Source organism: Xenopus laevis, chromosome 6L (genome assembly GCF_017654675.1).
Source record: "Xenopus laevis strain J_2021 chromosome 6L, Xenopus_laevis_v10.1, whole genome shotgun sequence".
NCBI lineage: Eukaryota > Metazoa > Chordata > Amphibia > Anura > Pipidae > Xenopus > Xenopus laevis.
This window is the reverse complement of record NC_054381.1, coordinates 121796082-121809559: the sequence shown is the minus strand read 5'-3', so window position 1 is coordinate 121809559 and position 13478 is coordinate 121796082. Positions and strand designations below refer to the sequence as shown.

Here is a 13478-nt window from a genome sequence, read left to right as displayed (position 1 = left end):
GCCCAAAACATTTGTGCCCGGTTTGCCAAAACTAATGCAAATGGACATGTGCTGCATCACAAATTGGACACAGCTGCCTGCCATTGTTTCTGGTGTTCAGCATGTGAATCCTGTGTTGGCCCTATTCTTTTTGTGGAACTGTGCTGATTGATGCTGGGTGCTGTGGGAACCCTGGAACAACCTGGTCAGAAGGTGACAGTAGCTCCAGAGTTCCCCTGCATCAATAGGTGCACCAGTGCACAATTTGGAACAGAAGGCAGGAAAAATACATTGTAATCCCATGTGGGAATTGTGTATAATAAGAAAAAGTGGCTAAAAAGTAACACACATTTTTCCCAAAATGTTTAAGGACTGCAAAATTCCCTGGCCATTGTATGAATATTGAAAGTCATGTCAGGTTCCTGGACCTGGTCATGGAGCTTAAATGTGTTTAATACTGTTAACATTGAGGAGTTACAATATACCATGCAATATTTGCACTACTTAGAATATTTATACAATGTTTTGTATTATTTGCCTGAATATGGACCTATTCGATCGAAAACTAAAAGAGATAGTACTTCGACTATCGAATGGTCGAATAGTCGAACGATTTCAAAGTCGTAGTCGAAGTAGCCAATTCGATGGTCGAAGTAGCCAAAAAAAATCATTTGAAATTCAACGTTTTTTTTATACTATTCCTTCACTCTAGCTAGTGTAAGTTACCTTCTAATCACACTATATTAAAGTTTTAATTAATGTTTTATGACAAATTCATTTTTGTACAGCATTACCACTGAGTTGTCAGGGCTGCAGATAGTGTGATTCCCTTAAAGGCTGGAGTACTGTTACTAATACTGTAGTAGCATTATGTTACCAACAGTCAAAACATGACTAATGTTTTGCTTTCCATGGTCATAAAAGTGCTGTGTGTGTGTGGGACATCAGGTAACACTTGGGAGAGGGGTTGGGTAGTGATTTTATAGAAAAGAACCACTCAGCAGCCATTCATTAGAGATACTGACTGATACTTATTGATAGGAGTGGGGCAGTTTTAGTTTAATAGCTAAGCCATGTCCTGCAAATTCTCTCACTCTAGTATCACTTAAAGGAGAACTAAAGCCTAACTAAAGAAGTAGGCTAAATATGTTGTACATTATGTTTTGGGCTTCTGTACCAACCCAAGGCAACCACAGCCCTTTGGCAGTAAAGATCTGTGTCTTCAAAGATGCCCCAGTAGCTCCCCATCTTCTTTTCTGCTGATTCACTGCACATGCTCTGTGCTGCTGTCACTTACTGAGCTTAGGGACCCACTCACAATATACAGTACACCTAGAATAGAAATGTCACAATATAAGTCTGATTAATAATTAATACAGTTAATTACTACATGGCAGTACAGAAACCTGTACAACTAGCATCAGAATGTAACAATCAGCCCCGTAGCATCAGCTTATATTACAGACAAACCTAATTTTCTTCTCAACAGCTGCTCAGAGCCCACTGAGCATGTGAGTGTAACCGACACTTTCCAAGATAGTGACCCCCAGTTACAAGTCTGAAGTTCTGGATCATTGCTGCTACTGAGAAGCTGAAACTTTAGTTTGGTGCAATAAGTTCAGTATATAAAATATGGCATTTTTAACCATTTTCATTTTTAGGGTTGAGTTCTCCTTTAAACAAGAGAGAAGCAAATATAGACAGCATGTCAGTGGGACAGAAGCTGTGTGGAGGGGGGCCAGCATACATAGTGTGTGACAAAGGCTGAGTGGGTAGAATGAGCATATGTATGTGTGACGCATTTTTTATGTAAGGGATCTGATTTAAAAATTAAAAGATAAAAATGCTGCTGCTTTCCCAAGCACATGTCATCTATACCCAGTGACCTGACCCTGTTTTTTCACATACAAAGAGCAGATTCCCACTCCTCCCCATCCTTTCTCCTGCCATCAGGCCTCTTCTTGAGTGTGGGTCATGTAACCCAAACATCCTATACCCATCAACTACATATGGATGAGCGTGCAGCACAGCTAAATACAATAAGTGCTTATACAATGCAACATGCCTCATAATTAAGGCACTATGATAGGGTTGGACAATAGTGGTGTCAAAAATCCATTCTTTTTGTCAGTTGCTAAATTACAACTACTAAATTCCCATGACAGCCAATGCCAAAGTTGAGTTACCAAGTCGGTGTCTCAATAAGAAGTTCTATCTACTAAAACTGATAAGGGTAGAAGGCATCAATGTCCATCTGCAGACCTCAAATTCTCATTAAACTAAAAGTCTTGCTGGATCCCTTTGACTGATGATTATCACTGGATTATGTAGTTTAGATAAAATACACCCAGTAGTCTTAAAGCTAAATGTCCCTTTTATAAAAAAATAAATACTTTGTAATTTTTTAAGGACTGCAAAATTCCCTGGCCATTATATAAATATTGAAAGTCAGGTCAGGTTGCTGAACCTGGTCAGGGAGCTTAAAGGTGTTTAAAGAGTTACAATATCCCATACAATATTTGCACTACTTAGAATATTTATACAGTAAATGGAACGTTTTTTATATTTAGATTTGTTAGCTGGAGGGCATGCTAGATTTCACCTTAATACGTATTTCCTACAGTACTCTACTTAGAGTAAGTAACCTTCTAACCACACTATATTAAAGTTTACATGTGAAGCGGTAATGAGGGCGACATTAAGATGAAAGTCATAGCTGAGTGCTATCAAGCCAAGCATTACATGAGGATGCTTGATATATAAGTGGTATAAACTCATTAATTGCTTTGTTCCAGTTGCTGTAATAATATACTTTTTGTTGCAGATCAGTGGCTGGGTTTGTTGTATCTATTTAACTATTCTCCTACTGGCAGGCAGCATAAAAGCGGAGGTACATTATCAAGACAACCACATGTCTAAATATAATAAATTAAACATTCTGTACCATTTCTACAGTAATAAAGTTTTCCCCTTATTAGCAAGTACATCACGTGTCCTTGCTCCCTTTGCTCCTTTGTTAAACTAACATCAGCAGAAGGGATGGAAAATTCTGGCAGCGATGGGATGTCAGTAATCTCTACAGAAACATACTATTAAAAAAAAAGTTACACTTTTGGTATTTTTACTAAAACTGATCTGAATGAGAATTCCCATGTGCTGAGGATGTATGTTTTATATGTATCTAAATTAGATTATATGAATCATTTCTCACTATATTTATTTTATGTATGGCTATTATATGAAATCTGGAGGCACCTGAATGCACTCACAACTGAGCAGACTGTATAAAGCTAACAACACATGGCAAGAGTTTATTGTATCACTGATGTAAGATTTATCATTCTTGAAAAACAATTAAAAATCATTAACAGTAAGCTGCTATCCTGCTGCTCACAGTGATAGAAGCAGCAACACCAGCAGTAATCCACTTATTTATTTTGCCTGTAGGTTTACAGTTCTTTCTTAAGTCAATCATACTAGTTAGGATACCCTGTTTTTAGAAATCATACAGCCTGAAGTACTTTGGAATTGTTCAGTTGCCTCCAGGAACTTACACAATACTAAGCATCGCTTGGCAGGAAGCCCTCCTAATGTAATAATCAACCAATGCTACGTTGAGCATTAATTTTCATTTAAATGTTTTTTTTTACCTTAAAAACATGGTTAAACAAAATATGCACACATTCAAGACTTGATGAATACCTCTTAAGTTAATTGCAGTCAATTAGTTTTGCTGAGAAGACTCAATAACTCTAAACTGCAACTGTACAAGCAATATATTTGAAATATTATGGTCAGTAATTATCATCTGGTTATCTTTAAGTATCTAAATACTGGATAAAAAAAGTTTACCCTAAAAAATTTCATAAATTGGTATCACCAATTAATATATATATATATTAATTAAAAAACAAAAAGATCACCTGCATTGTAATACAGGTATGAGACCTGTTATCCAGAATGCTTGAGACCTGGGTTATTCTGGCTAATGGATCTTTCTGTAATTTGGATCTTCCTACCTTCAGGCCACTAGAAAATCATGTAAATGGTAAATAACCCCAATAGGCTGGTTTTGCTTCCAATATGGTTTAATTGTATCTTAGATTGGATTTAGTACAAGCTACTGTTTTATTATTACAGAGAAAAAGGAAGTAATTCTAAAAAATTTGGATTATCTATGGGAGACAGCTTCTCCGTAATTTGGAGCTTTCTGAATTACGGGTCCTGTTACCTGTACCTACAATTTTTGTGCAATGTGAAACAACTCAAATGAAATAATCAAGTTTGTGTGTTTTTGTTGCACACCAGCGAGACTCACATTGTTCCATTTATTTTCAAAGAGGCTGAAAATATGGAATATTTAAAATAAAAAATGTTTAAGACTATTCCCACTGACTTCTATAGAACCTAACCAGGTTTTACTTTTTGGCACCTTTTTTTCCTTTAATAAATTCCAACTATTGGAAATACACTAGTATTCACATTTACACTTTTTTCTCAAATCGAGATAAAGTGCAAACTTGATTTTTTTGATAAGTCTGCCCCTTAGTTAATGGCATATCAGACACCAATCTTGAACAGATTATAAAAAAACTCTATTGTAAATATTAGGAATAAATACTTGAAAATACTAAATAGGAAGTGTTCCTATTTAGCTTATCCAATGAAATAGGCACTATCTTTGTGTTGGCTAACCATGGGCAAATCCAAACATTCAACTCAGCAGCTGAAAAACTATCTCCGTCAAATAGCAAGCAATAGGTTGCATAAATACATTTAGAAATTAAACATCTTAAAATCTGATGATATCCTCTGATATATGTCCATTACTGTTGTCAGCCAATCATGAAAGTGCATAGTGGACTCTTTCCACTCTAAAGCCGAGTGCAATTCAGTATTGGTAACATACATTATGATTGCCAAATAACACCAACTGCAATTCATACTCGTATCTCAACCAATAAACAATAACCAGACAACTAATAAGCAATCCATGTAATGTATCGGATGATATTTTATGTCCTTTTTTAGGTAAATAATATGGTTGCAATTAATGATTTTTTTTTTTGCTAGAAGTGGTTGATGTACATACAAATAATATAAAGTATCTATCATCAATCTAGCTATCAGGTTATCTTTCAGTTTGTATGTCGTACATGCAAAAACTAACAGCATGCATAATCAGTATGTAAGCATGACTGAGCATGAAATCCTAATCCTCTGTGAATAGGGTATTTTATACATTTTATAATCATGGGAGGAGAATTAAGGATTGAGTAAGGAATAAGAGCAACCCACTCTACTTCTAAGCCACATTTGTTGTATAAACTAAAATATAGGAATATAGCAGTTGGGCAGGAGATTTAGCCTTCTACTGTTTTTTGTGTTAACGGTATTTATATTTTACTTCCATTATCATGAGCTACCAGGTGATGCTACAATAGCCATAGGCTGTGTGAATGAGGTGAAAGTCATTGGCGCTGTCATAACTATGTAGCAGAGTGGTATTATGTGGTTTTGACATTGCCTTAAAGGAAAACTATACCCCCCAAACAATGTAGGTCTCTATTAAAAGATACTGAGTAAAACAGCTCATGTGTAAAACCCTGCTTCATGTAAATGAACCATTATCATAATAATGTACTTTTTTAGTAGTATGTGCCATTGGGTAATCATAAATAGAAAATTGCCATTTTAAAAAATAAGGGCCGCCCCCTGAGATCGTAAGATTCACTGTGCACACATACAAACCACATGTAAGGTCACATGAGCCAATTAACAGACAGAGTTCTGCCTTTTGCTTCCTCACTTCTTCCTGTTACAGTTAGTGTTGTAGTATTTCTGGTCAGGTGATCTCTGAGGCAGCACAGATAGAGTCACGAAATGGTGGTTCAAGGCAAGAGATGTAAAAGGGCAATATTTATGTAAATATATATTCCAGTTTGGTAAGATTCTTTAATATGTCATTCAATTTGATATAAACTATCTGTTGCTTAAGTATTCATTTTGGGGGTATAGTTTTCCTTTAAACACTTACTGGTTCTTCATTCTGGAATAATATCAACACAGCTTTCTTCAAATAGATGCAAAGAACAAAAAGAAAAAAAAAAAAACATTTGGCTCTTGCTTTGGGCACAATTCCTCCACCGAACCCAATACTATATTTATAAGTAGTAGCTTCATCTTGCACTTGTGCCTATCTGTTACTGCAGTTGTGCAGATTATGTGCTTAGACCTAAAAGGTTTCAGAAAGAATTAGCACATCTGAAGCTGCTTACTCTTCTACTGCATAGTACATACCTTGCAGCCTTATGCAAATCAGATATACATGCATTTGATGGCACCTTGGCTTGTTTACTTGACAACAAACACTGGCCACATCGGCATCAAATCTCAATGCCAAACACAATCAGTGCAACCATTCAACAGTTTTGTGCTGTGCCAGTCCAAAGTCTACGCAATATCTTTCAACTGTTATATTTTTTTTTGTGTTTCTGTTTTTTCAATAACTGATTTGCTCCAAAAATAAACCTTTAGCTATAGCCTTTATATGAATAAAGCTTTCCTCATATCAGTGTTTTTTTTAACAACTTATTTATGTAACCCCAAGGTACAGGGCATGAGTATTTTTTTTTTTTTGGAAGCAGATATTCTGTCTACATCAATGGGAAACAGCATTAAAAAGTCTATTTTACATGGCATATTAATTAGTTGTGAAAATTGTTACCTATCTATAATGTCAAGGCTTGACTGGTCAAGTCTATTTTACACACCTGGCTCTGTTCTATTTACCTAGCGCAAATAAAGTTGTCTAATTTGCTTAGCCCTTGAAAAACTGTAATTGAATCCAATTACTGCTGATGCTAGAACTATGATATTACTGAACATCTATAGAGAATGATTTGGTCTCCATGACAGCGGATCAGCCATCCATTGTTTGATTGGACAGAATTGGACAGAATTCTCTACAATTCATCAAAATAAATCACACTGGAAGCAACAAGCTGACTAACATTATAGAATCCTGTGCAATTTTAAATATATTAGAGAATTCAAATGCATGTATGGTCAGCGTTCCCATTCATTTTCATTTTAATATGATTCAATGAATGATTTCAATGAATTCCCTAGATTTCTGTATGTAGCTTGTACAGCAACCAAAGGGACAATTCACAAATGGTCATTTATTTTTGTTAATGGTAGCTACCACTTGTTAAATACTATTTAATAACTGAAGCATCCAAAAACTGTCTGAATACTGAATACCTGCTTGTACCTACTGAGCTCTAACACAAAGATTTTTGTTCCACTGACACATTTCTCTGCTTTGATAAATGTCTCAATTTGTAAAAACTTTAAAAAAAAGTCTCAGTCTTTCCTGGCTGCTAGGAATGTTTGATATATAGGGAAAATATTAAACAGCTGGTTTGATATTTGGTAAATCTGCCCAAATTAGAGGGGGTATTTGATTAAGATCAGCGTAAAGTACAAAAAAAGAGTGTTTTCTGCCATGTTTTGGGACGCAGGTCTATGAGCACCAAAACATAGATACCTAAATTTTCCCTGTGAATATAGCATGTAGGTGCCTCCCTCTCACCCATTATGGGTGCAGGCTACAAAATGGCCCTATGGCACGTGGTAAGCACAGGACTGCATTGCACCCACCAACACTGTGCTTTGCACAAGGTACAAAGTGCAGCACTCTCCCTGCTGTAAGTCTGAAATGAATGATCACTAAAGGGTGTGTTTTTGTGCAGCATGGCTGTAAAACATGATGACTGACTGATGTATTCTAATAATTTCTGATTGGTTATCATATATATATATATATATATATATACACACATACACAGGTATGGGACATGTTATCTAGAATGCTCAGGACGGATAACAGATATTTCTGTATTTTGGAACATACCGTAAATCTACTAAAACAATAATGTAAATATTAAGTAAACCCAATATGGTTGTTTTGCTTCCAATAAGCATTAATTATATCTTTCTCTGAATAAAGTGCAAGGTACTGGTTTCTTATTACAGAGAAAAAAGGAAATCGTTTGTAATTATTTGAATGATTTGGATAAAATGGAGTCTATAGGAGATGGCCTTCCTGTAATTTGGAGCTTGCTGTTTAACGGGTTTCCGAATAACGGATCCCATACCTGTATAAAGTGCTTTCAGTGCTTTATTCAGTGCAGCAGGGTGCAATAGCCTTTAGAACACTCAAAATATATGCTCCATGCTGCCATAGGAATGGTATGAATGGAGTCTAGACAGATGGCACCAGGGACTTTTCCTAGCAGTACCACCTGCTTGTCTATCCACTCTCTTTAAAAGAAGCAATGTCAGGATCAGAGTTCACTTGCTACAAGAAACAAATGAAGCTCTTTAATTATCATTTGCTTCAGTGCCCATGGTAGTTTCTGAAATATCTTTAATATCCCAATTAGGTCTTTACAGGCTACATTAATGTAAATCAAGGGGCATAGCCACTTAGCAGCTTTGTACTTTGCACACATTTCTTATAATATCTCCATTTTATATAATTCTGCTATTTATTCATAGTGATGATACTGAGGGAGTTATTTATTAAAGTCTGAATACCAAAAACTAAAAAAAAAATTGTTTCAATTTATTATTATTATTATTTATTATTATTATACCATGAGGATGGAAAAAGTCAGGATCTGAAAATCCACCATCTCAGACCTGCCAAGGTTGTATATAAGTCAATGGGAGAGGTCCCTATCTTATTTGTAAGTTTCTGTGGACTGCGCTGGAATTAGCCCAAAAATCTGACTATTACGGGCAAAAAATCTCCAAAATTTCGGCTTTTTTGGAAAAAGCCATAAACATTTGTACGATTCAGGAAAAAAATGGTAAAAACGTATAATTCCGGTTTTCACCCGATTTTATCAAGTTTGTCCACGATCCAATTAAATCATGCTTTTTAAATAATAAATAAGGTCAAATCGTGGATTCTAGTTTTGTTGGTCTTTTTTTTATTTTAATCAGAAAAATTTAGATTTTAGTTAATAACCCCCCCTGAGTATATTTCAGGAATATACTGTATCACTTTCCAGTAGAGCTTATAGTGTAGATTTGCTGCTTGAGATGCAGGTTGAATAGTTAGTAGTTTCATAGTTGGGTTGAAAAAGACCAAAGTTCATCAAGTTCAACCCTTCCAAATTAAATCCAGCTTCCATACACACTGAGCCCTCCATACACTCACAAACTATATATACCAATATCCAATGACCAAAAAGCTGTCAAAAGGAAATTAACCCAGGCCTCCCGGAGTCAAAGTCCTGCCAATTAAGTACTGAACCAGGGGTGTCTCATTTATAAAAAATATGCAAAATGCAGTTACCTTACTAAATGTGATTTGCTGGCTGCATGAGCATTATCTTATACAGGTAAGGCATCCAGAATGCTTGGGACCTGGGGTTTTCTGGATAAGGGATCTTTCCATTTGGATCTCTATAAGTATTTAAACATTACATAATATTATATATAAATAAAAATATATATAGAGAGAAATATCAAACTGTAAGACTTTATATAATTGCCCTATTTTTCAAACTAGTGCTTACAACTGCACCATGTCTAAGAAGAGGAAATTTCTAGAACCGTGCTCCACGGCGCCTGTCAATAAAAGAAAATCTCTGCTAATGAAACCTCAACACTATGATCCAAGTGAAGACTTTGATGATGAGACTGAGGATAAATCAGACTTTCTAAGCTTCAAACTTTTTAAAAAAAAGTCTGGTAAGTTTAGCTTTGTGATTCATTTATATATTGAAGGTATGCTTTGGATATGCTCAAATTCTGCTGTAGGCTGTCAGTAGTCAAACAAAATGACCAGCTTTTCATATGTCATGCAGTTTTCTCCATATTTGCTGCCATCCATAAACACAGTTCTAAGTAGCTGGACTATTTCTACTGAACAGAAACAAATCATTATGCAGTGCTATTTGGTGTCTAGAGGGGGCATTTGTTCAACCAACATGCATTCAGTTCTCCATGATGCAGTATTATGTTGAAATTATTTGCTTTATATATTAATGAAGAACAATGGAATTTTCTTTGGCTTCTTTAGACCGTAGTGTTATAATTAATGTGGTAGTTGGAAAAAAAAATCCATTAGTTGAATCAACTGAAAAGCAACCTGACAAATTTTAAAGTTATGATGTATTTAAAATAACAAACAATCTTTTGAATCCGTGGAAAACAGAGAACTGGGAAAGATAAGTATACAGTATTTGTCAGCAACCAATGCAGATATTGGACTCATTGTTTATGCTTCATTTAATCAGCATGTACATTTTTGGATTCAGCCTACAGTGGAAGTAAAACAGTGGGATTTCTTTAAAAGTGAGCAATGTGTGCTTTGATCGACCCTTCTAAAAATCTGTGCTCATAATATACAGGCTATCACTCACCACGCGACTCTATTTTAATAAATATAATTAATAAATATTTTCTTTCAACATGTAACAAACAGTTGAACTAAACATTAGGTAAGTTGGAAATGTCCCAAATTTGTAACAGTTTGGCAGCAGTAAAGTGAAATACATTGGGCCACACACATGTGCATTTTTACCCCCCTGTAATCTGCACTTAATAGGAATATTTTAAACTATGTAACCAAGCAACAGAGGTAATTGTTGCTTTCTAGAGCTTTTGTTAGGCACTTTAACACAGCCCAAATATGCATAATTAGGCATAATGTCTATAAATCATTATTGTACACATGTGGGTAGTTAAGTGGATTGAGAGAATAGTTCAATGAATTGAGCATATTCACAGAAAATGCTTTTTATTTGTTTTCTGCAGTTCATAATACTTTAAAATTATCATAACCCTTTACACTTTCTCTCAATAGCTTGCGGTGTTATTGAGAAAAACTTCATTTGCATTTTAGACTGTGTTTAATTTATTATTTAAAACTGGAGTTTGTTGGATGTGAAATCAGGAGATGATAGACCATTGTATGAAATGATATGCAGCTTTTTGTGCAGCTTGTTTTCTAGGATGTAAAATGCTACATTTTTTTTTTTTGGTTTTATAGTGAATACATCCAAACAAAGGAACGCCGTCTGTAATCAAAGTTATTAAAGGGGCCAGTGTTGTGACTTCTTCCAAAAATGCTTTTAGTTACTATGACAATATTTACTTGATCCTGGCAGTCCAATGTTGATTTTAGGGGGATAATTACAAGAAAGATACATTATGTAGACTTTTTTTTCTGAGAGCCCTTCTCTATGGTGCTTTTTATTAGGATTGCAGTGGAGCATAAAAGCTATATTGTCTTCTATCATTATACCCTCTCATCCGGTATCTGCTACCTGCTGCTTTTCTCTATTTTGTCTAGTTCATATTGAGAGAAGCATAATAATTAACACAAATGGAAGTATTTATTAAAGTTTGCCAGCCACATACTGTAACTAGTAATAGAAAGTAATAACACATTTGCTGTGTTCTATGTTTCTATAAAAAACCAAATCATCATCTTTTCTTTTAGGTCTGGGAGGGTTATTTACTAAAATCCAAATTTATCTAATTTTTTAAATAGCAAAAAAACATCACAAACTCGAATACCCAATTTGACCTTATTTATTATTAAAAAAGCTCAATTTAAATGGTTCAGTTAAAAACTCAATAAAATTGAGCGAAAACCCAAATTATTCAGAAGTTTCTTCCACATTGCTCAGATTTTTCTGAGCTTTTCAAAAAAAGCCTGCATTTTTCAGCTTTTTGCCTGAAAAGGTTGGATTTACAGGCTAATTCCAACGCAGACCACAGAAACTTCAAAATAGGATAGCGACCCCCTTGCCCGATTCTTATTTATTAATTTAAAACTTGATTTAATCGAATTGCGGTAAAACTGGATAAAACTGTGCAAAAACCCAAATTTTCTGGCTTTTTTTTCCAAAATGCTATAATTTTTTGAGTTTTTTGCCTACAAAGCCTGAAAAAGCCAGATTTTGGACTAAACCAAACATGAAAACTACAAATTGAGATAGATGCCTCTCCCATTGACTTAAACAGGACCATGTCCATTATAAAGGAATCCGGTGTAGATAATGTCTCTATTTTATGAGTAATATAAACTAAATATTTTGACAAAAACCTGAATGAAAAACCCTATAGTTAGGGGACAATTTACCAATACATTTCTTTCATGATTTGAAAAAAAAAATGCAGAGAAAAAATGCAAACAGATATTTTCTGTAAACTCAAATAGTCGTGATTTATTAAAGAAAAAAACACCAATCATTTGCATGAAAAAGGTCAAGTAAAAGCTGCTGAGTATTTAATCTAAAAGTTTCTATAAAAAATCAATGGGAACATTTTAAGCAACTTTATTTAATTTGTTTCCTAGTTTATTAAAACAGTTGAGGTTTTCACTCTCACTGAAATATATGGAACAATGTTTTTTAATATGCTAGTGCTCAAGCTTGAAAATTGAGCTTGTTCCTTTTTGTTGAAATATAATTTTAATACTTTTTGATGTTGTTTTTTTTTGTAGGAGGCATGGTTTTGCAATCAGATAGTGTGGAGCCTCATTCAACAGAGGAAAAATGTTGCTATCAAGATATTATCCCAAATGCCTCAATATTAAAGAATGCAGCAATAGAAACAATAATAAACCCATCGAATTATACCCTTAATGACAGTGGGACTCAATCGGTAAAGCCAGCCACTGTGGATAGACAAGAAAGTTATTGTGACCAGCACTCTAAGCACAAAGATCACCCAGCATTTTCATCTGATGACACTAATAGTAATTGTGAAACTACTGAAAATGGGTGGGAAAGTTCTTCCAGTTTCTCTGAAGAAATGAATGCAAATGACCACTCAGCAGATAAATACTGCAAACAGATAGAAATGGACCCAAGGGTGGATTTTAACAGAAGAAGCACAGACATTGGAGATGTCTGTGAAACACAAAGTACCCTAACAATACAAACCGAGAAAGAACACAGCAAAATCCAGCATCCCAAGTTTGAAAATGAAGAGGATAAATGTTTTTCTGTTTTAAAAGAAGAATGTGTTGATTTAGATAATACAAAAGGGAGCTTGACCCTGCTTGAACAAGCAATGGCCTTACAAGCAGAACAAGGTCACATGATTCACAGCACATACAAGGAACTAGACATGTTTCTTTTGGAACATTTAGCGAGAGAACGAAGACAAACAAAAATCATTGACATAACTGGAAGACAAATATATAGCAACAAAAGTAAGACTTTTTCTCATTTCATTAGTTGGCTTTATACTATGGCTTCTTTAATTACCCACATGCAGTTGGTAAAGGTTTGGTAATGTATTTATTTAAAAAAACTTGTAACTGTATTACAATATTTAAATGCCAGAAATATGGTTTCTCTGTACCATGGATCATTTATTACTTTAGTCCCCAAATCAAAAACAGATATATACGTTTTAAAGCATGTTTTGCCAGTAAATCCATACATAATTTGAGTTAATTTAAG

The 13478-nt window shown here is 34.7% G+C and overlaps 1 protein-coding gene across 1 annotated transcript in view; it reads left to right on the top strand.

The window, feature by feature from the left end:
• The window catches only part of st18.L (ST18 C2H2C-type zinc finger transcription factor L homeolog), a 122314-nt gene that overhangs the window by 57737 nt on the left and 51099 nt on the right, over positions 1–13478 (top strand). Inside the window, exons 5-6 of the mRNA XM_041566422.1 lie at positions 9566–9747; positions 12512–13225. Coding sequence (XP_041422356.1) covers positions 9566–9747; positions 12512–13225 — 896 coding nt within the window. The remainder of the gene's footprint in view (positions 1–9565; positions 9748–12511; positions 13226–13478) is intronic.